General features: G+C 41.6%; 2 protein-coding genes and 1 long non-coding RNA gene across 5 annotated transcripts; 2 read left to right on the plus strand and 1 right to left on the minus strand.

The window, feature by feature from the left end:
* Nucleotides 1–457: 457 nt before the first annotated feature.
* anxa6 (annexin A6) lies at nucleotides 458–12,875 on the minus strand. Of its 2 annotated transcripts, none has more exons than XM_030396491.1 (25): nucleotides 12,623–12,875; nucleotides 11,698–11,753; nucleotides 9,577–9,661; nucleotides 9,392–9,486; nucleotides 9,168–9,281; nucleotides 8,995–9,085; nucleotides 8,832–8,911; nucleotides 8,685–8,741; nucleotides 7,690–7,783; nucleotides 7,262–7,357; nucleotides 7,110–7,168; nucleotides 6,834–6,956; nucleotides 6,688–6,746; nucleotides 6,320–6,398; nucleotides 5,615–5,696; nucleotides 5,429–5,523; nucleotides 5,204–5,317; nucleotides 3,773–3,863; nucleotides 3,593–3,672; nucleotides 3,311–3,364; nucleotides 3,126–3,219; nucleotides 2,915–3,010; nucleotides 2,336–2,394; nucleotides 2,025–2,147; nucleotides 458–915 (listed from the first exon to the last, which is right to left on the minus strand). In XM_030396491.1, the coding sequence occupies exons 2-25, from the start codon at nucleotides 11,698–11,700 to the stop codon at nucleotides 856–858; spliced, it is 1,983 nt and encodes a 660-aa protein (XP_030252351.1). In that variant the 5' UTR covers nucleotides 11,701–11,753; nucleotides 12,623–12,875; the 3' UTR covers nucleotides 458–855. The 2 variants fall into 2 exon arrangements, with proteins under 2 accessions (XP_030252351.1, XP_030252349.1); XM_030396489.1 differs by having other exon boundaries at nucleotides 2,010–2,147.
* Nucleotides 12,856–14,762, plus strand: LOC115568843 (uncharacterized). Its single transcript, XR_003981450.1, has 2 exons — nucleotides 12,856–12,977; nucleotides 13,567–14,762. It is a non-coding gene; the product is annotated as an uncharacterized LOC115568843 (long non-coding RNA).
* Nucleotides 14,763–15,079: 317 nt separating this feature from the next.
* LOC115568840 (cationic amino acid transporter 2) lies at nucleotides 15,080–24,598 on the plus strand. 2 transcript variants are annotated; one of them, XM_030396493.1, is made up of 14 exons: nucleotides 15,093–15,174; nucleotides 16,334–16,405; nucleotides 16,672–16,704; nucleotides 17,086–17,453; nucleotides 18,025–18,180; nucleotides 18,258–18,417; nucleotides 20,615–20,742; nucleotides 21,194–21,416; nucleotides 21,652–21,788; nucleotides 21,883–21,985; nucleotides 22,077–22,210; nucleotides 23,354–23,520; nucleotides 23,621–23,729; nucleotides 23,814–24,598. In XM_030396493.1, exons 4-14 carry the CDS (start codon nucleotides 17,090–17,092, stop codon nucleotides 23,939–23,941), a joined length of 1,809 nt encoding a protein of 602 aa, XP_030252353.1. In that variant the 5' UTR covers nucleotides 15,093–15,174; nucleotides 16,334–16,405; nucleotides 16,672–16,704; nucleotides 17,086–17,089; the 3' UTR covers nucleotides 23,942–24,598. The 2 variants fall into 2 exon arrangements, with proteins under 2 accessions (XP_030252352.1, XP_030252353.1); XM_030396492.1 differs by lacking the exon at nucleotides 16,334–16,405 and having other exon boundaries at nucleotides 15,080–15,174.
* The last annotated feature ends 1,952 nt before the right edge of the window (nucleotides 24,599–26,550 follow it).

Raw genomic sequence — 26,550 nt, forward strand, 5'->3', positions numbered from 1 at the left:
GAACACATACTGTAAAAAAAAAGGAAGATTTGACAAGAGAATGTGAGCTAGGATTATTTACATTTAACATGAACTTGATTTATTAAAGGTGCAACAAGTTCGAATCATCCACCTGTCAGATTCACACAACAAAAAAGGAGGCAGAATATCCTCTGAGTGACAGCTAACTGCTGCTAACTGCAGCTGCCTTTAGCTAGTGAGCTCAGTTAGCGCTGCAGCTAGAGGTTCACACTGGGACCACATGAGCCTTACTGTTTACGCTGCTAGCATGAGAGCTTTGGACCAGGGTGGGCCGGGGCTAGTCGGTTAGCCGGCTAACTTTAGTAGATATCTCTGCAACACAATACATTAACATCATAACTGCTACTGATTCACATTATATTAATATTTTTATTGGTTTCTTTAATAATTTCAATTACAACTGCCCCTTTAAAAAAAAAAAAGCTGAAACAACATATATGTATTTCTCATCATTTTATTCAGGTATGTATGACACCTTAAAATCACAGTAATAATTGGACGGCCTGCAATCTGAAGGCACTATGACAGTTGTTAATTTCCGATCAGATGTACATGTGAAGCATCAATTATCACTTACATGGACATCTTTAGTGTTATATATGACTCTGTAAAAAAAGAAAGAAAGAAAGACATCATCCTGCTGGACAGGTTGATCAGACGTGAGTGCTGAAACACTGGCTTTGACGGCTGGGAGGTCATAGGTCACGTGGTTTGGCTGAGGAGTGGCAGCAGTTTGGGACAGTGACAACAGATACTGACGCTAACCACCACAGTTTCACTGTGGGATCGGGATCTTCTCTGGGTTTTTTTCAGAGCTGGAGAGACGTGACAGGTTTAATCTTCCCCTCCGCAGAGCACCAGCAGTGTTTTACGGTAGTCTCCTGAGGTGTCACCCTAGAAAACACAAAAACAGAAGGAACTTGAGTTAATGGAAAATACAGTTTTCACCGCTTCTGCTGACGTCTGTAATCACAAAGCTGAAACTGGAAAGCTTCTCACTCACATAACAGCGACATTATCCTTTTACTAATGTTGAATCAATGTGTCATGGGGACAAAAGTCACAAAACCTTAAAAGTGGAAATGCCCTTCATATCAGCTGACACTCATATACAGATTTCTATCTTTATAATCATCTCTCATCAATTATATGAGAGAACAACTCTCTATTTCCTTATTTGGGGAATTGCACTGATTTGTTTTCTTGAGTAAGACGAGAAGATTGATGCCACTCTCACGCCTGTACAGTAAACATCGAACTACACACAGTGACTGGTTAGCTTAGCTTATCTTAGCGCAAAGACTGGAAGCAAAGCGAGACGGGCATGCTAACAAAAACAAAAGAGACAAGAGGTTATTAACAGAGTAAAAGAAAAGTATTTGGTATCATTATTTACTGTACAGTCAGGGGACTTGTAGGGCTTTTCTCATATAAAACTTTTACTTTGGCTCTTTACTTACTAAATATTTAAGTTCTCGGACATATTCTTTGACAGATTGCTTCTTTGCAGCTGCAACTGACAATCTATGCTAATTTTCTTCAAAATAAACAATGTATAACAGTCCTTCCTGGTGCATTATCTGATAACATGTCTGGAAAAGCTAATCCAGGACACCCTACTTGCTCGCCCGTATCGATGTCACGGTGATTTCATCTGCAAGTTATTATAGAACTGCTTCTGGGAGACTTCCTGTCTCTGCGGCTGTCAGCCAATCACACAGAGGAAGTTAAGCATTAAGGGAAATTCCTAAACAGCTGTGCAGTAGCCACAGACCCGTCGTCCACCGCAGGAAGCTATAGATTACCGTTCCCCACCACCCCACCGCAGCAGCAAAAGAAGGATGTGCATCACACACAAACACAGATCACGATAAAGGCCATGAGACAAAAAAAAACAAGACAAAAAAAAACTCCACAGAGACACACAGATGAGATGAAAACCCAAACACACCAAACAGGAGTGTTAGTAGACGAGCACTGCGACTTACGATCATGGTTTCTACCTGGATGAATTCATGGAGAGATACGTCGTGTGTTTCCTTGAACTCCTTGCGAATGTTGAAAAGGTCGACCTCGCAACGGGACACCATGATGCGGATCAGCGCTCTGTCGTCTGTGCCGAGGCCCTGCAGAGGAGATCAATAGTTACTTTGTTTATTCTGATTCAGTTACAGTAGCTGCTACTGTCTGAGAGCAAAACATGCTTAATATATCACATGCACCGACAAATATGACCTTATCGCTTGTGTTTTGTACCATCCGCAGACCTGAAACTAGAATTAAACAGCATATTTGCTGCACTGTGTATAAATACCTTCATGGCTTTGTACAAGCGGTCTGCAAAGTACGAGGGCTGGTTCTTTACACTGCGAACTGCAAAGCAAAGAGAGATAAAGAAAGAGCTGAGGAGGGAACATAAAATAGATGTCCACAGCAGTGTGCATTGTGACAAACTCAAAAGTAGGATGTTATGATACCTAAAGGGTAACTCCACCACCTGTACACATGAAAGTGTGTTCACAGGTCTTGGGGAGTACTACTGCAAATGTGAAAATATTGCATTAAGCCTTTTGTAGCTCCAGAGGAAGCTGCATGTGATACCTAATGCAGGCACCAGGTTTTGAAACGCTTCTCAAAGTTATTATGGACGGTTTAAAAACAAAATCGATACAGCACAACTGGCTTTTTTATTTCACACAGTTTGCTCCCTTCTCAAAACCTGGAGCTCACATTACCCAGAATGCAACTTAGCCACTGGGTGACATCATTGGAGGGTATTTTTTAGATTACATGCATCTTCCTCTGGAGAAAAACTTTCTACTTTTTTCACGTATGCAGTACTACTCCCAAAGACCTGTCAACATACTGTGATAAAGAAAAAGACAGCTATTACCGATTGCATAAAAGGCATTTTTCACATCTCCTGACATCTCCTTCTTGACGATCTGCTCAATGTCCTTGTTGGTGCATCTGACAAACTCCTGGAATACTGTGGACAGCGAGAAGTTCGATCAGTTACCACGAGCTGAATCCATTCTTCTTATTGAGGCACATTTATGTTTCTGTTTCACTGATCACTGTGATGTTTCTGTGTTGACATTTACCTCTCCTAAGATGAGGGAAGCTCCTGGTGCACAGAATACTCATGAACTTCATCTCCATGTCATCAGATTCTGCGTTGCATGCATCTGCAAGTTCCTGGTTAGTTCAGGAGGAACAAACATTTAAACCCCTTCCCTCATTTCAAATTTCAACACAATGACACAATTAAAGTCAGACAATAAATCACCTGAGCATCTGCATCAGCTCTTTCCACATCTGCAGGGCCCTCCTCTCTTGCACCCTGAACAGAGTAAACAAGGCTAAATGTATATTAATGATGAAATCTCAGTGGTTCACCCGGAACATTTTGTTTTCTTTGATGTGTAATGGGAGAGATTATGAAAGAAAAAACATGCATTTGATGAAATGAGACCATTTTGCTCTCTGCTACAATCATCAGACAGACTGCAACCAGTGAGTGGGCGTGGAAATTAAACACAGTCTAAGTTCTCATGATGATCGACTCTACCTGCACGAGAGAAACGAGTATGCGGCAGAAGTGGCCTGATGTGTCTGACTGAATGGCTTCCTCCAGAGACTTCTTGTAGGCTGTCAAGTGTGGGAACATGATGTGTGGCATGTAACAAGTTCCCAGAACAACAAAGTGATTTTAAAGGCCTGTTTTGTTTTTTTTCAACACCACACTAACCATTCTGATAAGCAGCATTCATGGCATGTATTTCCTCATTGCTCCTGGTGACCAGGATCTCAATCAGAGCGTGTTCATCTGTCCCAGCACCCTGATGAGATGAAAGCAGCATAAGCACATAAGACAAACAGGATGAACGAAAATCACACAGCTAGGGAAGTGTTTATCTATTTGTTGGTTTGACTTTTTTATAATCTGCATTTGCTTGCAGTGCTTATGACTGTTCAACAATGTTCTCTGTAGTAGAGGATGAGTCAGGTTTCTTGCAGGGCAGGCCAATACATCAATATGATGATATGAGACTATATATGGAGGCTATATATCAGATTAGATTTCAGATATTGCAAAAGTGTTGTCTTTTCCTGGTTTTAAAGGCTGCATTACAGCAAAGTGATGAACTTACCATACAATACAATATACAATATTGAGGTATTTTGTCAAATATACTGGGATTTTGTCACCCAGCAATCAATAAGTGCTTTAGAGGAGATTTTGTTGTGTATACTCAAAAATATTGCGACATTCCTTTAAGGCCATATCGCTCAGGCCTAGCCCAGTGTTGTGATTTTTTAAATGCCTAATACACAATATTATTTCAGTTCTAAATACATTCTGCTGTATTGTGATAGTATTCAAGCACCAAAAATAGCCCCGTGGTTTTGACATCAACCATCACAGAATTGAAAAATGAATAATGAAGTCATGAAGAGGTAAAGTCAACCCATTGGCTTCTCTCTTCTACATCTAGGGCTGTAATGGTTCATCAATGAATCGATTAGTTGTTAATTATTAATTGAATTGCCAACTATTTAGATAATTAATTAAAGCAACACTATGTAACTTTTAAAGTGAACCAGAAGAACGGTAATTGATTGATAGTCTTAATCCTAGGTCTTCCAATACTGACAGTATGGGTTGGTGCCAGTTCTGTGTCATCTGTTTTTTCTAACGATCTGGTAACGAGAGTCAATCTTTAGATTAACTGGCTGTTCAGGGCGATGGATGGATGGAATGAGACTCAACAATCAACTAGTTTTCTCCATAAAGTCTCATACTGTTGCTTTAATTGATGTGACTAATTTAAAATAATTAAAAAATAAGGCAGTTTAGGTAGTCAGGTAAAGTAAAAACTGACTTAAATGTCAATATTTTCTGGGTTCTTTGCTCCTCTCTGACAGGAACCTGAATGTGTTTGGGTTTGGGATAAAATGCAACATTTGATGATAACGTTTTGGTCCTTCAGAAACAGCAATTGGCTTTTTTTCCCCTTTTTTTCCCTTTCTCTGGCATTTTAAGGCCACACAACTCAATAGGAATAGGAATGAATAGGAATAATCAACCATGATAATAATCTTTAGTTGCAGCTGTAACTAAATCAACCATGCCAACTCTGATCCTGGAGGCAGCAAAACATCCGAAGAACAATTGTACCTCCATTGCCTTCCTCATCATTTTGGCATCAAACTCTGCAGGGGTTAACATGAGCCCAATGATCAGCCTCTCTAAGTTCTTTGACAGTTCAGACTTCAGATCCTTCATCAGATCCTGAGGACAGATTAAACACACACACTGAGTCATTATAAACTCGCAACAAGAGGAGTAAAGAAATATACCGTCCTTATTTTGGGGGGATTTCCTATAATGAATTCCTCTCACCCTTCCCAGGAGGGATTTGAAGGTCTGTCTGATCTCTTGCCGCTGAGTGTTGCTTCTCTGTGCAACAATGTCAATGATTGCATCTTCATCTGTTCCTGTGGGCGGCAAAAGGCAGTAACATTCGCAAAACATGTTTTTGTAGAACTGTGGCAGTATAAATGTGCATTAGCCTTCAGGGTCGCATACCGAATCCCTTCATGGCTTTCCTCAGCGCTTGAGCGTCAGCGGCAGGGTCAAAACTGGCTGCAGGGCGGAGTGTTGGCCTCAGCTGATTTAGTGGAGGGACATAGTTAGAAGTGTGATTCAATTATCTCTCTCTCACACACACACATAGATGAGACAGTTTCACTTGATGCAATATTATATAAAATTAAAAGGCATATAACAGATGTGTAAGCTCAAAGCACTGAACATGCACAAGAGAAAAGAGTTTGTCGATTTTTCTGATGAGATCATAATTCTGTAAACAGCATACTAAGATTTCTGATGATAATCTCATGACGTGTGAGAGGGCGTGTGCCCTCTCGAGGTTAGAGGCCGTGACACCACCAACAATGAAAAGGTGGGTAGGCTGAAAAGCAACTGATTTCACTGAGCGTTAGTGGGACGAGCTATTGTTGACCAAAATGCTGAGATCTTTCTGACATTCACTCCTCAGACAAAGCGAGGCAATCAGAGGTTTGGAGAGTGCATGATAACAAAAACTGTTTGTATGTGAGTGAACAGCATACTAATCGTATCCACGGTTACACAAAGCCTTCACTGTGCAGACGTCAGCGCAAGTTTGTGGCACTGCTAGAAGCAGGTCATCGCAGGGACAGCAGGTAATTAGGACGCATGCCAGTGCCAAGCCAAACATGCACACACTTCTAGAGCAGACAGGGTCCAAACCTGGACTTTGGTCATGGCACTTAATTCCCACATCTTGTAGGCTATCTGAGCAGCTTCAGGGAAGAACTCTCCAGCTAAGCTGTAGTGATCAGTTTGACATAAGACAACACACTCAGGAAAGCCGAAATCGAGGTCATACAGAATGGGCACATATCTGGGAACGTATGATTAAATAAACTTAACACTGCAGCTTTACTTCCAACAATATTTGGATATCAACTTCACTACGCACTGCAATGACAATATATCTCTCACATTAAGTCAAGAAACGTTTTCTGTCTTCTGATGGAAGTAATAACCCCTGAAACGTTGTGCTTTATCGCCCCCATCTGGTTGCTGCCGTTGCCTGCAGCCAAACTGTTACTTACTCATCGTCTCCTCCACACAGGTTAAGCAGAGTCCTCTTGTAATCCCCTGATGTGTCATCCTGACAAGATCAAACACACACAGAATCAAGTTATAGCTGTATGATAATCTAGTGCTATTCAGTACAATTTTTAAGTGTTTCACCAACCTTAATCATGTTATAAAGTGACGTCTCATATCTCAAACGGAAACACTCCCGAATGTCCAACATGTCTATTTCAGAGCGAGAAATCATGATCCTGATCAGGGTGTTGTCGGCTGTACCGAGACCCTGGAAAAAATCACAGGGAGGACAAATGTTGAGGGTCAGGATACAAAGTAGTCCTAATGCATTTTAAATATCTTCAGAAATAAAATAGTTTCTCCACCAGGAGGAAAAATGTGTGTTGGAACCAGACAGCTATTTTGTTCCAGGCACGTTTACCTTCATTGACTTGTAAAGACGCTTGGCATAGAACATGGGAACACTCCTTATGCACTGGACTGTGTGAAAGAAGAGAGTCCTTCATTAAACTGACAACTCGACATTCCCCATGTTGTCACATTGCACTGTAGAACTTTAGGTGCGTTTCTTACCAACAGCCAGCATCAGCCTCTCAAAGTCACCAGACAGCTCGCTCTTAATGCTGTCTTCAATGGACACCTCTGCAATCTTCTCGTACGCATCGAAAACTAAGGACAAAAGAGGACAACATTAGATAATGTTACGTGCCTCATGGTCATTGACTTATCTTACATTGATTCGAAAGCAGGAAAGTTTTTCACTTCTTGCAATTAAACTTGCAACAGATATTCATGGTCCGAATTATAGGAGGTGGCATGGGTATTAGACAGTGAAGGATCAGTGGTAGGTTGATGGTTCTTGTATACAATTGTGCTGCGCTGCCTCATCATTCCCTGTCTTGAGCACTTAAGGTGCCACTGATTCCTGAGGGACTGGAGGTCACGGTGGGAATGCCTGGATGCCTCACTGTTGTGATAATTTCCCTGGGAGCTGTTCTCACCCATGCGAAGGTGAGTCACACTACGGTTTCCCAGGATCATGATGAATTTGGCCTCATCAGTCCCCCACTGCTCTTCTCCAGCTGCATACAGGTCCTACAGAAAAAGAAAGCAGAAGATGAGAAGATGTAGAAAAAACTAAACCTTTCAGACAACCATACATCATACATCGGTTAACTTGATATGACAATTTCATGTTTTTAGCTACATCAGATACAGTTAACAAAGCTCTATGTAACGATTCATAGCAATCTACATGTATTAATCACCTTTCTATTGGCCATTTTCTAGCACATTGTAACATGACATGAAACATGAGACCTTCCCCATCTCTCTAGCATTGCCTATACAAGCCTATGGATGATTTGTGTAAGTTGTTTAATGCTTCTGTGGACTTCTTCGGTTGGGTTTCCCCCCCGATTCGAGTTGCCTCGTCTCAGTGCCTCTCTCAGCTCCACTAACATAAAGTAACGACCGGCTTCTTGCACAACACAGAAATTCCACAGAGAAGCTTGAAGGACAGCAATGTCAATGAGGCAGTCGGTTGGTCGTCCCACCATTAAGATACCCCAGCTACTACTGTATGCATGAGCTGGTTTGTACATAAATTCATGATCCCCTGAGGACGAAGTCTACTAACTTTCATTTTGCATGACAAAAACATCTGTTTGTCTTAAAAAAAACCAGCATGTTCGCATCGTCATTGTGAGCCTGTTAGCATGCTGTTGTGAGCCTGTATCTAAGCGCAGCCACTGGCAGGGCTGTAGAGTCTTAGTCTTGTTATGTGTTTTGATTGTTCCAACAATGTTCTAAATAATTTCGGCATGGATCTTTGGTACACAGTGACAGTATAGTCACCTACATGTTACTTTAAAATAAAATTATTTAAAAGCACGACTAGCGTAAAGAAAATGACACACAGAAAGTAAAAAAATGTCTGCTTTTTGCTGCTTTTTAAAAAAAAAAAAGGCCATAGTCACACACTTCAAATTCTCACTTGCGCATCCTGCTCCACCAGGTCGGCGTCGACCACTCCTGACTCATCTCTGGTCCCCTGGAACCATCAAACCAAAACAGTACACTGCTGATCAATCATTGGTTGAATACTTTGCTGACGATGCTATGAGCTCCTCTGTGAACTGACCTGAAGCAAAACAATCAGCATCTTCTTAAAGTGACCTGAAGTGTCCGCGATTATATCCTCCTCTATGTCGCTCCCATACGCTGAGGACACAGACATCAGTGTAAACAGCTGAGATTTGCTGAACACATAATATGTAGTTTTAATGACATCTTATCCAACTTACCATCCTTGTATGCTGCAACCATGTCATGCATCTGCTGATTGGTTCTCGATGCCATGACTTCAATAAGGCATCTCTCGTTTGTTCCAGCTCCCTTGAAACAAGAGCATCGAGTTTAATATCAAGTAGCCTCTGCTTCATTAGATGAGAGTATCACAGAGAGGTGGACCGCTTACTTTGACCGCATCATGGATTTCTTTGGCATCGTGGTAGGCTGGGGTTCTCATCAGGCTAACGATGAGACGCTCAAATTTGCCCGTCAGCTCATACTTCAGGTCATCTATCAGGTCCTGTTGAGACAACAAACACATAAGGTTATCTAAATGAGTTGTAAGTTAGTGACCAATGTGTTTCTTTATCAGCAAAAGAAAAAGAGATGAGACGATGTGCCTTATTGTACCTTTCCAAAGTTGCTTTTGTACGCTGCGATAACTTCCTGTCTCTGCGCGTTGCTTCTTGAGGTGACCAGGTCCAAAATGGCCTCTTTATCACTACCTGAGGAACACAAAGCAACATTTTTCAACAACCTTTGTCTCGGTCAACAAAACTGAGCTTTGAAGGGTCATGTAGCATTGCGGCACTTACCGATCCCTTTCATGGCACTGTAAAGAGCCTCTGCATCAGCGCTGGGATCAAAGTCCGGAGCGTCTGTAACTGTGCCTCTGAACACCTGGAAGTAAAAAGCGTACAACTGAATTATAGAGGTGTAAAATTTTTTAATTGGGACTGTTCAAGAATACAGTAATATTATCTACAATGTCTGTTTGCGTTGTCTGCCAGGCAACCAGAAAGGCTCTAGTGATGACAGTATTTAAATAAAGGTTTAATGAATTGCTATGAAAGTCGGTACAAGCGATCATGGTCCTCAGAGGATAAAGGGCTCTGACTTGTCAATTTGTGATTATTTTCTTTAAATTTGTTAAGTCCTCTTCTTCTAAATATTCTTTAAATCGTCTTCTTTCTCTGGGTTCACAGCACTGCTCTGTTAATATTACAAACTGCTGAAAACAGCGAGCAAACAAATGAATATTATTGACGCTTAAATGCATCTGAAGAGACCTCTTAGCTCTTTCGTTAATCTTAATTCATTTATCTAAGCCTATAACTGATGTATCATTTGCCATAGCATATTGTTGCTGTGTTACAATGAGGGCCACCTGCTCCTTACTCATCCTGTTGTTTGTTTCATTATGCAGCAGGTAGCCTGTCTGTGAGGCGGTGCTTCTACCCGGGCCCGGTGCACCCACTATAAAAGCCCCACCTCTCATGGCCATGTCTTTCTCTGCTCTGTTCTTCATCTCTCCCTCCACCAGCACATGTTCATTTGTTTGTTTTCCAGTCCAGCATCCACCGCACACACTACATCTTACACTCAAGCACACACACACCCACCCCCTGATACTTATGTACAGTTTCGAATGCAGGACTTTTACTTTGATGGAGTATTTTCACTGTCTTTCTGTGTGGTATTAGTACTTTCACTTATGTAAAGTGTCTGGATACTTTTTCCACCACTGCTGCTGAACATCAGCATGTTGTGATGTTGTCAGTGTGAGCGCGTTAGCATTCTAACATTAGCATTTAGCTCAACGCAAGTCTGTGCCTGAGTGCAGCCTCACAGAGCCAATAGCATGGCTCTACTCTTGTTTTTATCATTGACTACACACTGTGCTGAACATTTTTTTCCTGAACCCAGACAGACTCGTCCCATCTAAGGGGAGTCAGGGTCTTTCTTCTTTATACCTACTAACAGTGCACTGGCTAGACCCACACATTTTTTCGCAACAGTGTAAACGTGGCAGTGACAAGACACTGGGACAGGAGGGGAAGCCAAGTCTGCCAGTTCAGCAGCTGACTTCTCGCACCTGTCTCACTCCTAGCTGATCAGAGGAAAACCTGCTGTGTGAGAGTTTGGTGAATGTGTGTCGGGGCAGGGACAGTGGGTGTGTACAAGCAGCAGGGGGTCAGGTTGCACACAGTTTAGTTCCTTTGAGGGGGGTCGATCATACCAGGGCACATATGAACAGAGTTCTGCGTAAGGATATCGTTGAATGAAGTTGTGATGTAATACATTCATTCATGTGGGAAAAAAGGAAACTTGGCCTGCACACTGAAAGCTCAAACTGCAGCTGCTGCTGTAGAGATTACTGCTGCATTGAGGAAGGCAGCCAAAATGTGCTCTCCGCCCTGCACATGCGCCAATCCTCTGCTTCTCCACAGCGATCATCACTCCTCACGACAGCTGGAGGGCTTCACCCACATGGCAACAGGGCCACAAACACAAGCCCCTAGCAACAGGACCTAAACAAATGTAGTTAAGTCCTCATGTGGATTTAATTTTATGGGCTTAATTTCTACTGCTTCCTTCCTCTTCCCCTGTGCTACTTCGAGCGGCACCAGAATGGCTCACAGCTCGGCCATAAAGCTGGACTTCTGCCACAAGCTTTAAATAATTCTACAAAGCATTTGTCTTTAGAAAGAGGCTGTCAGGTGCATCGATCAGATGTGCAGGCGACGCCCCAGGTAGCGATGACACCCTACACTGCTGCCTTTAGAATGGGGACGACTCACATGGTGGCCGATGGCAGAAAATTGACCTCTCTCTGTCGACACCTTATATGAATGGGGCACAGAACCATCCAGAAAGGCTATAAAGTCCACATCTTACTCACATAACACGAGATGAGAAAGGTCCGGTCTGCTTACCATTTCTATATTTGGTCGTCTGTGTCAACACTGTGCAGGAATCAATGGTTTCAGGCCTAGAAGAGAGAGAGAGAGAGAGAGAGAGAGAGAGAGAGAGAGAAATGCTGACGTAGGGCTGTACGGTGAAAGTGTCGTTCCCCTCAAAAGAGACAATATGCATCATCATGAGTCATTAGTCATCATCAGCCCTTTTTCCTGAGTAAATCTGATGAGTTGGTCTGCTCGGTGTGCTGTGCTGTAAAACTGATCTGTTTCTATCAGACTAAAGAAGGCTCGTAGGCTGCTGGAATTTTCATCAAGCCCAAATGACCGGAAAACTATTCAGTCACATTTTCCGTGCTGCAGTACTTTAACCTACAGCATAACGCAGCCATTCAGACAAGCAAAGCATATGGAGGCTCACAGTGTGTTAACTTTATCTTTCTGGCTACATGTCTGACTATAAAAGAATCAAATCTAAAGGACAGATGTTGACTTTCAGGCCCATTCAGCTTTTTCGACACACGCCAGAGAGAGGAGAGTAAAGTTCAGGGTTTAAACGCTGTACTGTTTGTTTAAGACAGAAGTGAAGCCCTCCCAAAATAGCCTGCACATTTTAACCTAATGTCAGAATGAAGGTCTGGTGGGACGGGGCCCTCTATATACAAAGCCACGCCCTTCTCTGTACCCCACACTGAGGCACCTCGGAGGATCAAACCGTAGATTGAACTTAAGTCGGTCCTCTGTAACGAACCAAAGACGTCATAGATGTAATACAAAAATCGTTTTCAAACACACTCATGCACTTCACTGAACTGTCTCCAAAGGGGGCGTCCTGCTGCCCGCTGCAAATCATTGGCACATGTGATAATGACGCATCGGCCAACTTCTCCCGTGTATTTCTATCGTCATTTGTTGTCTCTGACGAAGAAGGAGAACCCTTTACCTGGCTGAAGATGTTTCCGAAATGGCTAACCCGCCGTGCAGGGACGTGTCGGTGTCCGGTGAGAGTGGTCCTGCTGTCTCAGCTCTGTCCCCGCCTCAGCCGCTCTGCTGCTGCGTGTCTCCACACTCAGGCCGTCCCGTTACGCGTCCTCTGTGACGCAACGAATGCGGCGTTGTCTCACGCAGCTTCTCTCGAATGTGTCTGTGTGTGGGAGGCTGAATGTAGCCCGGCCAGGTCTTACTGTAAAGAGAGTGATATTTAAAAGTTATGTGAGCGGCTCATATCCAGTCCGAGCTGAGATGTTCACTCCCGGAGGACGCGTCATTTTACGCACGTCTCGGTCTGCATCTGGAGGGTAGCTTCTATTTTTACTTCCATATTTTGTTGATTAAAAATGTACATCTATATATATTCTTTTTTTTTTAATCGTGCTCATCTATTTCTTTATTTCAAAAAAACAAGTAAAAGCTATTTAAATATTGCACCACACATTTTTCTGGTGTTCTTGATAGTAGCCAGTGTTTTGGAGAATGTGGTGTTTTGTTTTGTTCAGAAACCAAAGATTTCACATTTACCATAAATGTATTTATTCTACTGGCAATTATTTTTATTCATGAATGTAAATTTAGTCTTGAAAAAAATATCATTTTGTATAATTTGTCCCTTTAAAATGTTGAACAAATCTAATCTCTTAATTCAGGAACAAAAATAGGTTTTTCTATGAGTATTTTGTGTGATGTAACAAACAGACCACTGGCTACTGTTTCTGTTTCTGTTATCGTCTTGTTATTGTTTACTGCCCTCCTTTACTATGTTTTTTTTCTAGTTTTCGCTTATCCACTGCTGGAATTTGTTAAATGTGTCACATGACTGAGAGTTTAACTGTGAGGGGAGCCTGCTGGCACTGATGTTAGAGCCGGCCTGCTCTATTTCTGTCCTGTTAGGCGTCTGTTCCAGTAAGAGCGGGAAGGAGACACCGGAGAGGGAAAGGCCATGTCAGGACTGTGGATCACAGGAGGAAAAAATGTGAAACAAATTGAATACACATTGAATTTACATAAACTCTGGTCAGAGGAGGCACAAACACAGATGCAACCTCGCCTCGTGTACGGACGCTATTTTCAACATGAATTCATTAAAGCAACATTATGTAGAAATTGGCATTTTGTGCGATTTGGCGCCCCCCATAGTTTCTGAGTGCAACACCACTGTCATAAATACAAATCCTAGGTCTGTAACAGTTTGTCAGATGTAATGTAGGCGCCGACTACAAACAGAACTCATTACGTCAGCACAATGTTATGTGTTGAAAACCTGCATGTTGAAGTAAACATGTATGTAACACTGTGATCCCACCCTCTCACTGAAGTTACACAGTGAAGAAACAAGTGATGGAGACAGCATTCGCCCTATTACAAGACACTGACCCATCAACATGACTCCAAAGCTGTTAATTGAAGGTAAAAAGTTACATAATGCTGTTTTACATTAATGTTTATGTGTGGAGTTTGCTGGCAGGAGAAATGGTGATGAAATGAAGAGAAGAGGAGACTACCAGGAAGCACAGAGGCGATAGTCTAGTCCCAGTCATACAGTGCCTATAAAAAGTATATACCCCCTTCTATTATTGCCTTTATAAATGAAATCATGGTCAATATAATTTGGGTTTTATTGACAAAGGGGTGAATACCTTTGATAGACACTGTAGCAGAAGCATGACTCGGTGAGTTTTACTCTGACTTGAAGCCAACCCCAGTGTAATTACTGACTTAATTTTGCTTTGTGACTGCCCGTAAGGTTAACCGGACATCCTGGACTCTGCTTACTGTTTCAACCGGAGGGACAATTTATGTTCATACCGCCTGATGAACCTGGTCTGTCATGATGTGTTGTTTGACTTATTCCTTTATTCTTATGTCTTTATTATCTGGGATCTTCTCTGATTTTCCCTCCACCAGCGTTCAGAGTGAGAGGGGACCATATGAGGTAAAACATGGAGGTGGGAGGCATCGGTGATGAAATGTCACTGTTGTCTACTGACCTCTTGTGCTTTGAAAATGCACTGCACACGGATCATAAGAACCCGAGCCACATGAACATCCCCCACGAACACAAAATAAAGGTTATTTTAACCCACAGATGTGTTTGTTGGTTGATTCACAAAAGCTTTAATTTTCCACATGATTTTATTTTTTACATACGTTTATGTTTATCAGTAACACTGACTACATGTTCACGGATCAAAATGTGTGTAAACAAAAGATAAAAAACAAACAAACAAATGAAGTGAGCACAAAAGCATTTTTGACATTCTGAATAGGATTTGGTGCTCACAATTCTCACCCTGTGCCGTCCAATAATGAGCACATTATGATCCAAACTGGTCGGGAGTGAGAAAGGCTACTTTGTAAGTAAGTCCATTGAGTGGGAGGGTCACACAGGCCAGGCTTGTATATATCGCTGTAGAAAATCATGTTTCCTTCATCCAAGACAACAGCGCGGATATTTTTGCAGCACAGTCACCAGTCACTCCTCGTGGGACTGAAGACAAGGTAAAGAACTTGAACAAAATTACCATCAACTCCCTCACCTCTGCTTTAACCTGCATCTGTGATTTAAAGCTGGATATTGATCTGTAACACTGCATCTGAGAAGTCTCTTTGAAGCCATAAATAACACATTAATGAACCTTCAATGTGATCCAGATCAGCCCTCTGATCATAAAGCTGCACATCACGTGTGTGTGGCAGTTGTTGTTTAGATAAGCATTACTCTACTCATCATCTGTAAACTACGGTATCTCAAGCCAGCAAGATTTCCAGATAGGAAAGTTCAAGTTTGGTCAAAGGTACTCTGAGCGTCCACACAGGCTGCCTTCCCACTCCTCTCCTGCCTGCTAAAGTAGATGCCAGGAGGGATTAGGTGAGCTCAAATCCCCTGATGGGAGATGAGAAGGCGAAAGCTACCTCTCAAAGAGTAAGTGTGCAGCCTGAAAGCTGCTTTGTCCTCCTGTTTCATTAACCCAGAGGGCCATTTATCTGGCAGGCTCACACCTCCAGGTAGAGATGTGGACACGAAGAAGCAGGAAAAGTCCAACATAGCTGCAGTGATAAGGATGCAAGCTTGTTGCAGTAAACACACAGTGAGAACATGCAGTACAGTTTTGGAGAGTATGATACATTGTCTGAAAAGCTATAAATACAAATGTTTTACCCATGGTGGTCAGATACTGGGGAGATTTAGAAAAATGTAGTCTATTTTTTACGGAGTTTCTTCTTCATTGGCTCCTATTGGTAAGGGCAAAATTTAAAGTGACAGACGAACATGTGCTGTCATTATGCAATTACGATATGATCATCAAATCCACAGCCCTCACTGGAGTAACTCACAAAAGGAGGCTTTTTTTTTTTTTTTTTTTACTGTTTTTGTACAGAAAAAGTCCAATTAAGAAACACATGTAACACTGTTTAATTTCCTTCGTGGTTAGCTAATTTCCTTCTTTTCATTTCCTTAATTCCTGTTCTGCCTGATATGGGATAACTAATCAAATTATGTGGTTGAGAAGCTAAAATCATAAAGTTATTTTTAAAGAAATCTCGTGCAGCAGGTGCAGTCATTTACAATTTGTAAAAGAAAAAATGTCGACACGGTTTTCTAGTGGTGAGGAAACATTTCTCAGTGTTTTTGTATTTTTCCATTTGATTTGAACAGTGATTGATCACAAGTAGCCCCGCATCAAGCTGAGGGGAGGGATTATCTCTGAGATGATACTGCTCTGGTGAGGTGAGAACAACATTATCACAAGGTTGACGAGCAAATTACAAACGCATCTCCTGCATTCCTCAGAAATGTTCAAGGAAGTAATTGTGCAAGTGATTGAAGGTTGAGATTGAAGTGCAGTTCTCCAGCAGGGCGTTGTTGTTGTGCTGTGGGCGGCAGGGAAAACTTCAGGCATCAGCATTATCATATCAGGGGGGAGATAAAGAAGGGCAAGTTATAAATGAATATTGTCATTTACTGACGGTTCCTTTTCAACTGTCTCTCTTAAGCACACCTGTGAGACACAGGATTACACAGAACAGGTAAGACACTTTTATCCTTGTTTGTCCTCAATTTGAATTACATGAAAGGTTAATAGAGAATTTTAGTTACTTATCATACTGACTCTGTTAAGCTTCAACTACATGGAATTTGGTTCATTTTGTTGTTTTTACGAATAGTGCCTTTTCCAAATGTCAGGTATTTACTGACCTGAAAGTAGATTTTTTAAAAATGATTCTTTAAAGACTGAAGACTCTGTGGGGGTGTGGGGCTGACCTGACAATTATTCACAGGTTGACAGAGCCACCCTTCCTCCACCACCCCCCTCCTGTCGCCTCACTCTTCCCTTCCCTCTTTTTCATTAACATCAAACTGCACTCTCACCTGTTCCACCTTCCCACATCCTGATCCAAACTCCTCAGAAGCATGGCGTGCGTGAAGTCCTTTCTGACGAGCATGTCCCGGAGGAAGCCCCTGGAGCCCGATGGGGAGCAGTCCACGTTTAACCGATGCCTGACCACCCTGGACCTTGTGGCCCTGGGTGTGGGCAGCACCCTTGGGGCCGGGGTCTACGTCCTGTCTGGAGAGGTGGCCAGAACCAGTGCTGGACCCAGCATCATCATCTCGTTCTTCATCGCTGCCTTGGCGTCCATATTCGCCGGGCTGTGCTATGCAGAGTTTGGGTCCCGGGTGCCCAAAACAGGCTCAGCATACCTGTACAGCTATGTGACCGTTGGAGAGCTGCTTGCTTTCATCACTGGGTGGAATCTGTTACTCTCCTACGTCATAGGTAAGTGTAATGCACAGGATTATAAGCAATTATCTATTCTTACTGAATAATGCATGTTTTGAGTCCTCTTATAATGGTTGTTTTGTTGTAAAGTTAATATGTGAAATGATGCGTGAATATGGTAAAAATGTACAGAAATGATAGGATTTCAATTTAATATGCTTCTCAATATTAATCTCTGGCTCAAACTTGTGATTTCCAACCTCAGAAATCAAATCAAAATCAAAGTTTTCACTTATGTAACATGTTTAGCTCACAGTGAACACTGAAACCCATAAATGATCAACCATCAGCATAATGACGCTGTGACCTTTTACCTGCTGTCGAAGCAGATACTGTATGTGGCTCATTTAGCAGTGAAAGTATGAAAGTTTAGTTTTCTTCATCAACAATCTTCTTCTTTTTTTACACCACTTGTTAAATTCACTTCTTTCATATTGACAACCCCATAAAGCGTGATTGTGGCTGAGTCATAAGGTGTGGGCGTATTGATGGAGACATGGCCATCAGTGCTTTCTGTTTATGACTACAGTGTCTCAGGCTGATTGCTTTATTGCATCTTTCTACTCAGGGACATCCAGCGTGGCTCTGGCATGGAGTGGGACATTTGATGATCTCATAGGAGGCCACATATCGAGATATTTTGCAGCAAATGTACCCATGGGCCTCACTGGCCTGGCGCCTTACCCAGACGTCTTTGCTGCTTCCCTCGTCCTGATCCTCTCAGGTAAACGGACGACACCGGTGTTGTCATTGTGGTGACAGTCATACATACAACAAACGTTCATTGTGTTTTCCATGAAGGTGTGCTGGCATTTGGAGTGAAGGAATCAACAACCATCAACAAGATCTTCACAGCGGTCAACATCCTGGTGCTGCTGTTTGTGACCATTTCTGGATTCATCAAGGGCGACATCAGCAACTGGCAAATCAATCCAGAAGATGTGTTAAACAACACACTAGAGTAATGTTAAAAAAGAAATATAATTCTAAATATGTCTATGTGTGTGCAAGATCCCATCTTACATAGATACAGTAGTGTTGCTCTCCTGTTTACCTCACTGGGGATTTACAGTGAGATAAACAAGACAGCAACACTACTGTATTTAGCTAGAAGTGATACTTGAGTACAGTTAAAGATATAATGATAAAATATTACTTTGGTAAAAGTAAAAGGCCCCCATATGAACAGTACTTCAGTAAAAAAATGTCTTTAGTATCAACACAAATTTTCTTGCAGTTAATGTATTTCAAGGCCCTTTCCTTCAGCATTTTATATGTTCTTGTGCAAGCAACAGAACTTGAGAGTTATAAAAGGTCAAAGTCAGTGCTTGCACAGGCGTGTGTGTGCTGACCACTCAGAGTAGACTGAGGCCGTTATTCAGCAGTTCTCTGATAATCAGAATCAATATTTGTATTTATGTGATAGCTGATAAATTAATACATTTAAAAATGCATTCCTCCTGGCTCTGACACAGCACACAATCTGCAGAGCAACTGGAAACTAAAGTTATCAGATACATGTAATGGAGTGGACATAGTCTGTGGGGTCCCACAGGGGTCAGTTCTGGGTCCAAAGCTGTTTATACTATATATAAATGATATATGCAAAGTGTCAAATATTCTGAAATTAATATTATTTGCAGATGATACAAATATTTTCTGTTCGGGGACTAACCTGAACCAACTTGTGGAAACAGTAAATCACGAAATGGCCAAACTTCATGTGTGGTTTAATATAAATAAATTATCATTAAATCTTGAGAAAACTAAATACATGCTATATGGGAAAAAAGGCTGCAACAACAGTACTAACATTCAAGTAAACGGAGTGAATATTGAAAGGGTACATGAGAACAAAGTACTGGGAGTAATCATCAACGACATGTTAAGTTGGAAGCCACACATAAGACAGCTAAAAAGGAAGTTGGCCAGGAGTGTGTCCATACTCTGGAAAGCACAAAAAATATTAAATCAAAAAGCACTTCACCTGTTGTACTGTGCACTCGTCTCTCCACACCTGCAATACTGTGCAGAGGTGTGGGGACACACATATAAAGGCTCCACACAGCCTTTGTTAATACTCCAAAAAAGAGCTCTGAGAATCTTACATTATGCCAACTATAGGGCACACACAAATCAGTTATTTATTGAATCAAGAATACTTAAACTATATGACGTAATAAACTATCGCACACTACAAATGATGTACAAAGCTGCTAACAAAAGCCTCCCTCATAATTTGAAAATACTCTTCCTAGACAGAGAAGAGAGACACAATCTCAGAGGGAACATGATTTTCAGGCAAAGTAAAGTACGAACTACGTTAAAATCCTTTTCTTTATCGGTCAAAGGTGTTAAACAATGGAATGTGCTAGAAGAAGATGTCAAAAAATCAGCAACACTAAGTGGCTTCAAAAAAAAGTATGTACATTCAATCGTTGATCAGTACAGATCAATACTAGAGGGTTGATAAAGGTCAGAGGCACGAATCAACAGACACTGGGCAGACACTGTGTTGAGACGGCATGTAAGCATAACAAATACCATTCTGTACCCAAACAATAAGTTGAACCTGAGAAAATTGTATGGTCCAAGGACATTCTGACTTTGTGGCAAGCCTGGCTATAAGATGAGGCCATAAGATGAGACTGTTGTTCACTCATGATGGACTAATATGGACACATGTGCAGACACACATGTAATCTGTATGTACTGTCTAGAGCTTGAATTCAGCTCTGTATGCTACTGCTGGAATATGTTTTGTCAAAGGTCATAACAAAAGAAAAAAAAAGAGAAGAAAAGAAAAAAGTAAATTGCAAAAGACAGGAAAAGATCAGGATGAAGATTTTCTCCTGTGGGTAATGGGGGCGGGACTTGATAAGCTTTGGCTTCTCCCGCTTTTCCCTTTCGGCCATGTGTGTTGTATTATTTGAACAATGATGAAATGTGATGCTTATGAATTGACATGCCCGAAATAAACAACATAAATAAATAAATAAATAAAATAACAGTAATTGTCTAGTATACAGTAGCAAAAAAAATAGGAGTGAAGTACAAATATCTCAAAATAGTATGTAAGTACAGTACCTTTGTGAATGTACTTGGTTAAATTCCATCACTGTAAATAACCACAAAATAATGTTCTCTCCCCAATGCAGAAACGCTAAAAATGAGACTATTAATGTTGGAGACGGTGGATTTTTCCCGTTTGGCTTTGGTGGAACACTGGCCGGAGCCGCAACATGTTTCTATGCTTTTGTTGGATTCGACTGCATCGCTACAACAGGTAAAATGACAACTACCTCCTTGGTCAGTATTAGTGTGATCGTGTACGTGCTGTTGCATGTGGTCAGAGTCCTGCCAGCAGAGGGAGTTTGCTCAGAGACAGTTCAGCTATCACGTAACTATGTATGAAATCTTGGGAACTGATGAGGGTTCAAGAGATGTGGCTAAAAGCTCTGTAGATTTGTGGCCTGTGCTTCCTTCCTGGCTTGGAATTGTGTTAATTGTGTGTCAATTTATCAATTTCCAGGGTCAGAAATAAACACAAACAAGATAATGCATAAACCTTCACTTAACACTTTAACACGGATTAATGAATTGCTTGATAAGAGCCCCTCTTTTTAAAAAGTGAATTATAACTGTTTTCAAATATCTTTCCTCTTGTGTAATGTAATACACCTGAAAAAGTGACATCACAAAAGTGAGTTAGTAATAATCTTTGTCTTCCCTCGTAGGTGAGGAGGTGAAGAACCCCCAGAAGTCTATCCCTGTAGGCATTGTGGCCTCACTACTTATCTGTTTCCTGGCCTACTTTGCCGTGTCTGCCGCTCTCACCCTGATGATGCCCTACTACCTGCTGGATGAAAAAAGCCCCCTGCCTGCTGCCTTCAAACATGTCGGCTGGGATCCCGCCAGATACGTAGTGGCTGTGGGATCTCTGTGTGCCCTGTCCACCAGGTATGAAAGTGCAGGTAGTACAGTCCACATGGTGTACCTAGCCTGGTGCCTTGTCTCCCACTCTACTCTAGTTAATGTAGTGTGTTTATGAATGGTGTTGGAGAATGTTGGCTTAATAAAGTTAGTCACCACTCATATTCTGTTGCATGGAGATGTTGTTCTAAGGAATAATGTGCTAGGTACTCAAATAATTTAGGTGCACACTGATTTACTCTGGTTGTGTTTGTCTCTCTAGCCTGCTGGGTTCAATGTTCCCGATGCCCCGGGTGCTGTTCGCTATGGCCAGAGACGGCCTGCTTTTCCAGCCCCTGACCAAAGTCACCTCTAAGGGCAGTCCTGCTGTAGCCACAGTATCATCTGGATTTGTGGCAGGTACAGATGTTCCAGCTGTTCATCAGCCTCTATGTACATGTGGTGAGGTCCATGGACTTGAAGTAACTCCATATTGCCTGTTTGCCACCTTTAGCCATCATGGCGCTGCTGTTTGACCTGGACGCGTTGGTGGAAATGATGTCCATTGGCACTCTGTTTGCTTACACACTGGTGGCCATATGCATCTTAATACTGAGGTACGTTTATTTTATCCGTCTCTTCTGCCTTCAGTGGTTTCCCCAGAAGGCTGAGCAAAATTTAATTTACGTAACTTATTTTGCAATCAAGGTACCAGGAGGGTCCGTCTGAGGAGACAGAGCTACAGATCATGGAATCAAAGCCCAAGTTTGTCTTAGTGAAGCCGCCGCCAACTGCCAATTCATCTTCCTCAAGAACGGTCACCACCTTGACACTGATTTCTAGTATGTATGGCAAACATTACAAAGTTATAAAGTTATTGTGTCTGCTTAGCTGTTGCAACTGCTGTAACTAGGGCTATAACAATATTTGATTTTAATACACGTTTACCGTGGCAAAAATAATTCATGATAGTGGTATTAATATGATGTCTACCTGCACCGCACAGAGAATGTCTCCTCAAGGATATTGTGCTGCAGTAGTAGTCACACTCTGATAGTAGCTGAATAGCTAGTTACTGCGTCTACTTCTTCGTTTGTTTCCCTCCGCTGCAACTACAATTGTTAATGTTATCCATTGATGGCTGTAGCTCAGGAGGTAGAGCGGGATGTCTAGTAATTTGAAGTTGCTGGTTCGAATGCCAGCTCCTCCAGCTGCATGTCGAAGTGTCCTTGAGCAAGATACTGAACCCAAAAGTTAGCAGTTGGCACCTTGCATGGCAAAACTTGGAAAGCGCTATAGAAATGCAAGTCCATTAATCTGCCGATGATCATCGATAAACTGTTCAGTCTATAATATGGTAAAAGCTAACCATCATAATTTCCCAGGGCTTGCATGACATAAATGAAGAAAAAAAGAAAAAACAGCAAATATTTGACATTTTTGCTTGTGCTTGCTTGAAAATTGACTGAAACTATTAACTGATCATCAAAATATTTGGAGTTTAATTTAAATGGCTATCAAACTAAATTATATAAAAACATTCAGGAATTAACTAAAATTACAAACAGAATGCAAAGAAATAAGCATTCTGACTTTATTTCAAAGACATTGATGTGTTACAGAGCTATGTACTCAAGTTAGCATGCTAACCAGGGCACCCAGGCAGCTCAGTTGGTAGAGCATGCGTCCCATGTGTGGAGGCTCTGTCCTCGCTGAAGTGGTCGAGGGTTTGAGCCTGAGCCGAGGATGTTAGCTGCATGTCATTCCCCCTCTCGCTCATCCCGTTTCCTGTCATCTATCTAAAATGTCTTGTCAATAACGCTGTAAAAAGGCCAGCTCCTGGGCAGGGCCACTAACTGCACAGCTAACTGAGCCAACTAGCTAAATAGCTAATAGCAGCTATGTTATTACAATTTCGTTCCGTCTTCTCATAATTCTTCTGTCTTTGTGGTCTACAAACTGTTCTCTCTGGGTTTTTTTTGCAGTTGGATGCGTGCTTGCACTGTGTCTCACCTTGTCCCTATGCATTAATGAAATTGCCGAGCGTGAGGTATGGAGTATAGTGCTTGTCTGCATCTTCGCCTTAATGCTGCTGCTCTGCTGCTTCTTCATCTGGAGGCAACCACAAAATACCACCAAGGCAACCTTCATGGTGAGAATATTATAATTGTGTGTCAGAGCGACGACATCCAGCAAACGTTAACGAGAAAACTCCCTTCTCTTATCATGTATCGTGTTTTCTCTGTTTACAGGTGCCCTTAGTCCCAGCTTTGCCTTTAGTGAGCACATTCATCAACGTCTACCTGATGGTCCAGTTAGGTGCAGACACATGGTTACGATACGCTATCTGGATGTTAGTGGGTAAGATTGCGTATGCTTGAATGTTTAAAAGGGCTTTTATCGAGTCAGCTGTTAACTGTAATGATCCTCATGTCCTCTCCCCAGGGTTAATCATCTATTTTGGATACGGCATGCACTTCAGTGTCCAGAGGAAGCGGCTCATGACAGGCCAGATGAGGATTGAAACTGTCAGCGGCAAAACAGACACGATCATCCACGAAGTAAAACTCTGAGCCTCTCGGTGTGTGTGGAGAAAATAATTGATTGAGATGTTACAGCGAGTAATTGCTTTAAGCCTGTCACTTTGTTTTACATGCACCAGTGCTGATATGGACCAACATATTGACTTTTATCGCACATTTACGCTTTATTACATGTTGATGGAGTTTTTATTGTATCTGAATATTGTCATCGCCAACACTGAAATGAAGCCGTTCATATTTTTGGACCTGTATGTGTTGCCTGTGTCATAGTCAGAGCCCTGTCCTGGAGCCTCGAAATCCACTATCAGAGCAGCACCGTTTTACACCGTAAAAAGAAAATAAATAAGGGCTCAAACAGTTTAATTTAAATTTTATTTCACTTAAATAGCAAGATCACACTTTTCTTATCACCTGTAAAATGTTGAAATGTACTCAAATTTTATACAATCCTGATTGTGATTATGAGTAACAAGAGAATCGCTTATGGGTTGTTGTTTCTTTTGCATATCATTATGTAGCGTTAGACTGTACAAAAGTGTGCACGATGTAGATACAGAAAATCTTCTATTTCACTGTATTAACTGTTCATTGTTTCAAAAGTGTAAATATGGGAACTGTATATGTTTTCTAATTATGTATTGTAAATGTATTCCTCAATTAAAAAAAAAGAAAGAATCCAGTTTTCAAGACGGCTGCAGCCTGGTTTTCATTTTATGACCGGCATGTTAATAAATAGTCCAGTTCTACTCGTAATCTTGGATAAGGAGCCAGAGACTGGGCTCACAACCCGGAGCGCACGGAGAACAAAAGGCCCGTTCACAGCAGCTTACCTGTGTCATGTTCAAAACCATGGCTTAGCCGGTCACCCAGAAGGAGAGGTTTACATTGTTCTCACTGGGTACAGCATGCTATGGATTGAATCAAATATGCAAAACCATGATTTCTTTTCCTGTTTACAAACACTTCATTTTTAAGATTTTTAACTGCCTAAAATATCAAGTTCCAATGTGTGCAACAGATAATTGAGCTATATGTAGATAAAGTTGATGGACTTACACATTAAGATCTTGTCTGCACATTGTTTCACACTAGAATTCTGCACTGCTTGGCAATCAGCGTTTTCTCGTGGTTACGCAAATCCTTCATTTGCTTACCCGAGTGCCCCTGATGATAAAATGATTAGCTATAAATTAGCCGGATAAGAGGACATTGTCAACAACTTGTCCAGTGAAGGAGGGTTACTTTGGTCTTGAGAAGCTGCAGTCTGTGTTCACTGACAAACTGATCTACACTCATCGTTTACTGTTACAATGACAACTTACTGCTTGCACTTTCTGTCACGTGCTCTCTCTCTGCCACACAAACGCTTCGTACACACATTAAGTGCTGCCCTAGTCCTTAAAGGAGCCATGCTGCTCTAATAACAAATGTATCAGAGTAACACCCGCTGCTGCTAGGCAATAGCAAAATTAGTTTTTCATACATAACCATATCATTATCCTGAGGGTATGTTTATCAATTCAATGTACACACAGCAGCAACAAACACAAACATACTGGTGATGATCCCAGAGCTAAACTGGCTCTTGATTACAACAACAGTAACGCTGCAGGGATGTTATAAAAACAGAAATTAACATGAAAAACTAAGTTCTCGGCATCAAACGTATTACTCCTTATTTAGTTGGCTTCAAATGAACCTTTATGTTTGTACAGTTGCCCTTGACTGTCATTCAATATTCCAACATCACCCAGACTGGGAATAGCAACATTAGCCGAGCAACATGCTAACAGAAACTAAAACAACGGCGGACCATCGAACAGGTAGCTCTAAAGCTGTGAGTGGGAAAACTCAGTATCGGGGCGGTATTAATCAACTCTTTCTCTACTTTAGATAAGAACAAGGCCAAAATCTGAATGGCTTTCTGAATCTCAAGTTTTCTTACCTTGGCAGCCTACAAAAATCTGAATGGGATGTGTTAATAAAGGGCCAATTAACAACATTCAGCCTCACTAGATGTCAGGAAACAACTATTTGCTATGTAAGGATATAGTGGAGAAAAGACGTCCTGAGCATAGAGTGACGTCACAGTCTCTCTCTGTGTGTTGTAATTGTTATCATTATTATTGAGCTTCCAGGTTTGTGTTTTAGAGCAAGGCTGGCAGCGTGTTCATGTTAGTGCATGTGAGCCCCCTCCCTTTGGAACCGTTGATCCGCCCTGTTTATACTGTAGACACAGTGAGCAGGGTTGTTTTCATTGATAAAGTGAGTTTTTCATTATATGTACCCCTTAAGGCTATCTATCTATCTATCTATCTATCTATCTATCTATCTATCTATCTATCTATCTATCTATCTATCTATCTATCTATCTATCTATCTATCTATCTATCTATCTATCTATCTATCGTATAGATGAGTTGGTGTAACCGGCACCTGAACAACAGATGAATAGAAAGAAGATAAGTTGAATCTTGTTTATACTTGCTTTTTGTGGATTTATGTGAATCTACCTGTAATTTGCTTTAAAGGCAATCAGCATGGGTAGGACACAAAGGTTTACTGGCCACCAAATGCTTTTAATAACCTTGCCACAGTCTTTGTCTGGGCTGTGAGGTGCGTTTCGGAGGGTCAGACTC

Source organism: Sparus aurata, chromosome 18, assembly GCF_900880675.1.
Source record: "Sparus aurata chromosome 18, fSpaAur1.1, whole genome shotgun sequence".
Lineage (NCBI taxonomy): Eukaryota > Metazoa > Chordata > Actinopteri > Spariformes > Sparidae > Sparus > Sparus aurata.

Coding starts and splice junctions, on each gene's coding strand:
- anxa6 (XM_030396489.1), bottom strand. Junction 6,957..7,109: donor GTCTTTACAAGTCAATGAAG/GTAAACGTGCCT, acceptor GATTTTTTCCAG/GGTCTCGGTACAGCCGACAA. Junction 5,697..6,319: donor GTGCCATGACCAAAGTCCAG/GTTTGGACCCTG, acceptor CCACTAAATCAG/CTGAGGCCAACACTCCGCCC.
- LOC115568840 (XM_030396492.1), top strand. CDS start 15,095: ATGTTTCCTTCATCCAAGACAACAGCGCGGATATTTTTGCAGCACAGT. Junction 15,175..16,671: donor CTCGTGGGACTGAAGACAAG/GTAAAGAACTTG, acceptor GTCTCTCTTAAG/CACACCTGTGAGACACAGGA. Junction 20,743..21,193: donor CGACTGCATCGCTACAACAG/GTAAAATGACAA, acceptor CTTCCCTCGTAG/GTGAGGAGGTGAAGAACCCC.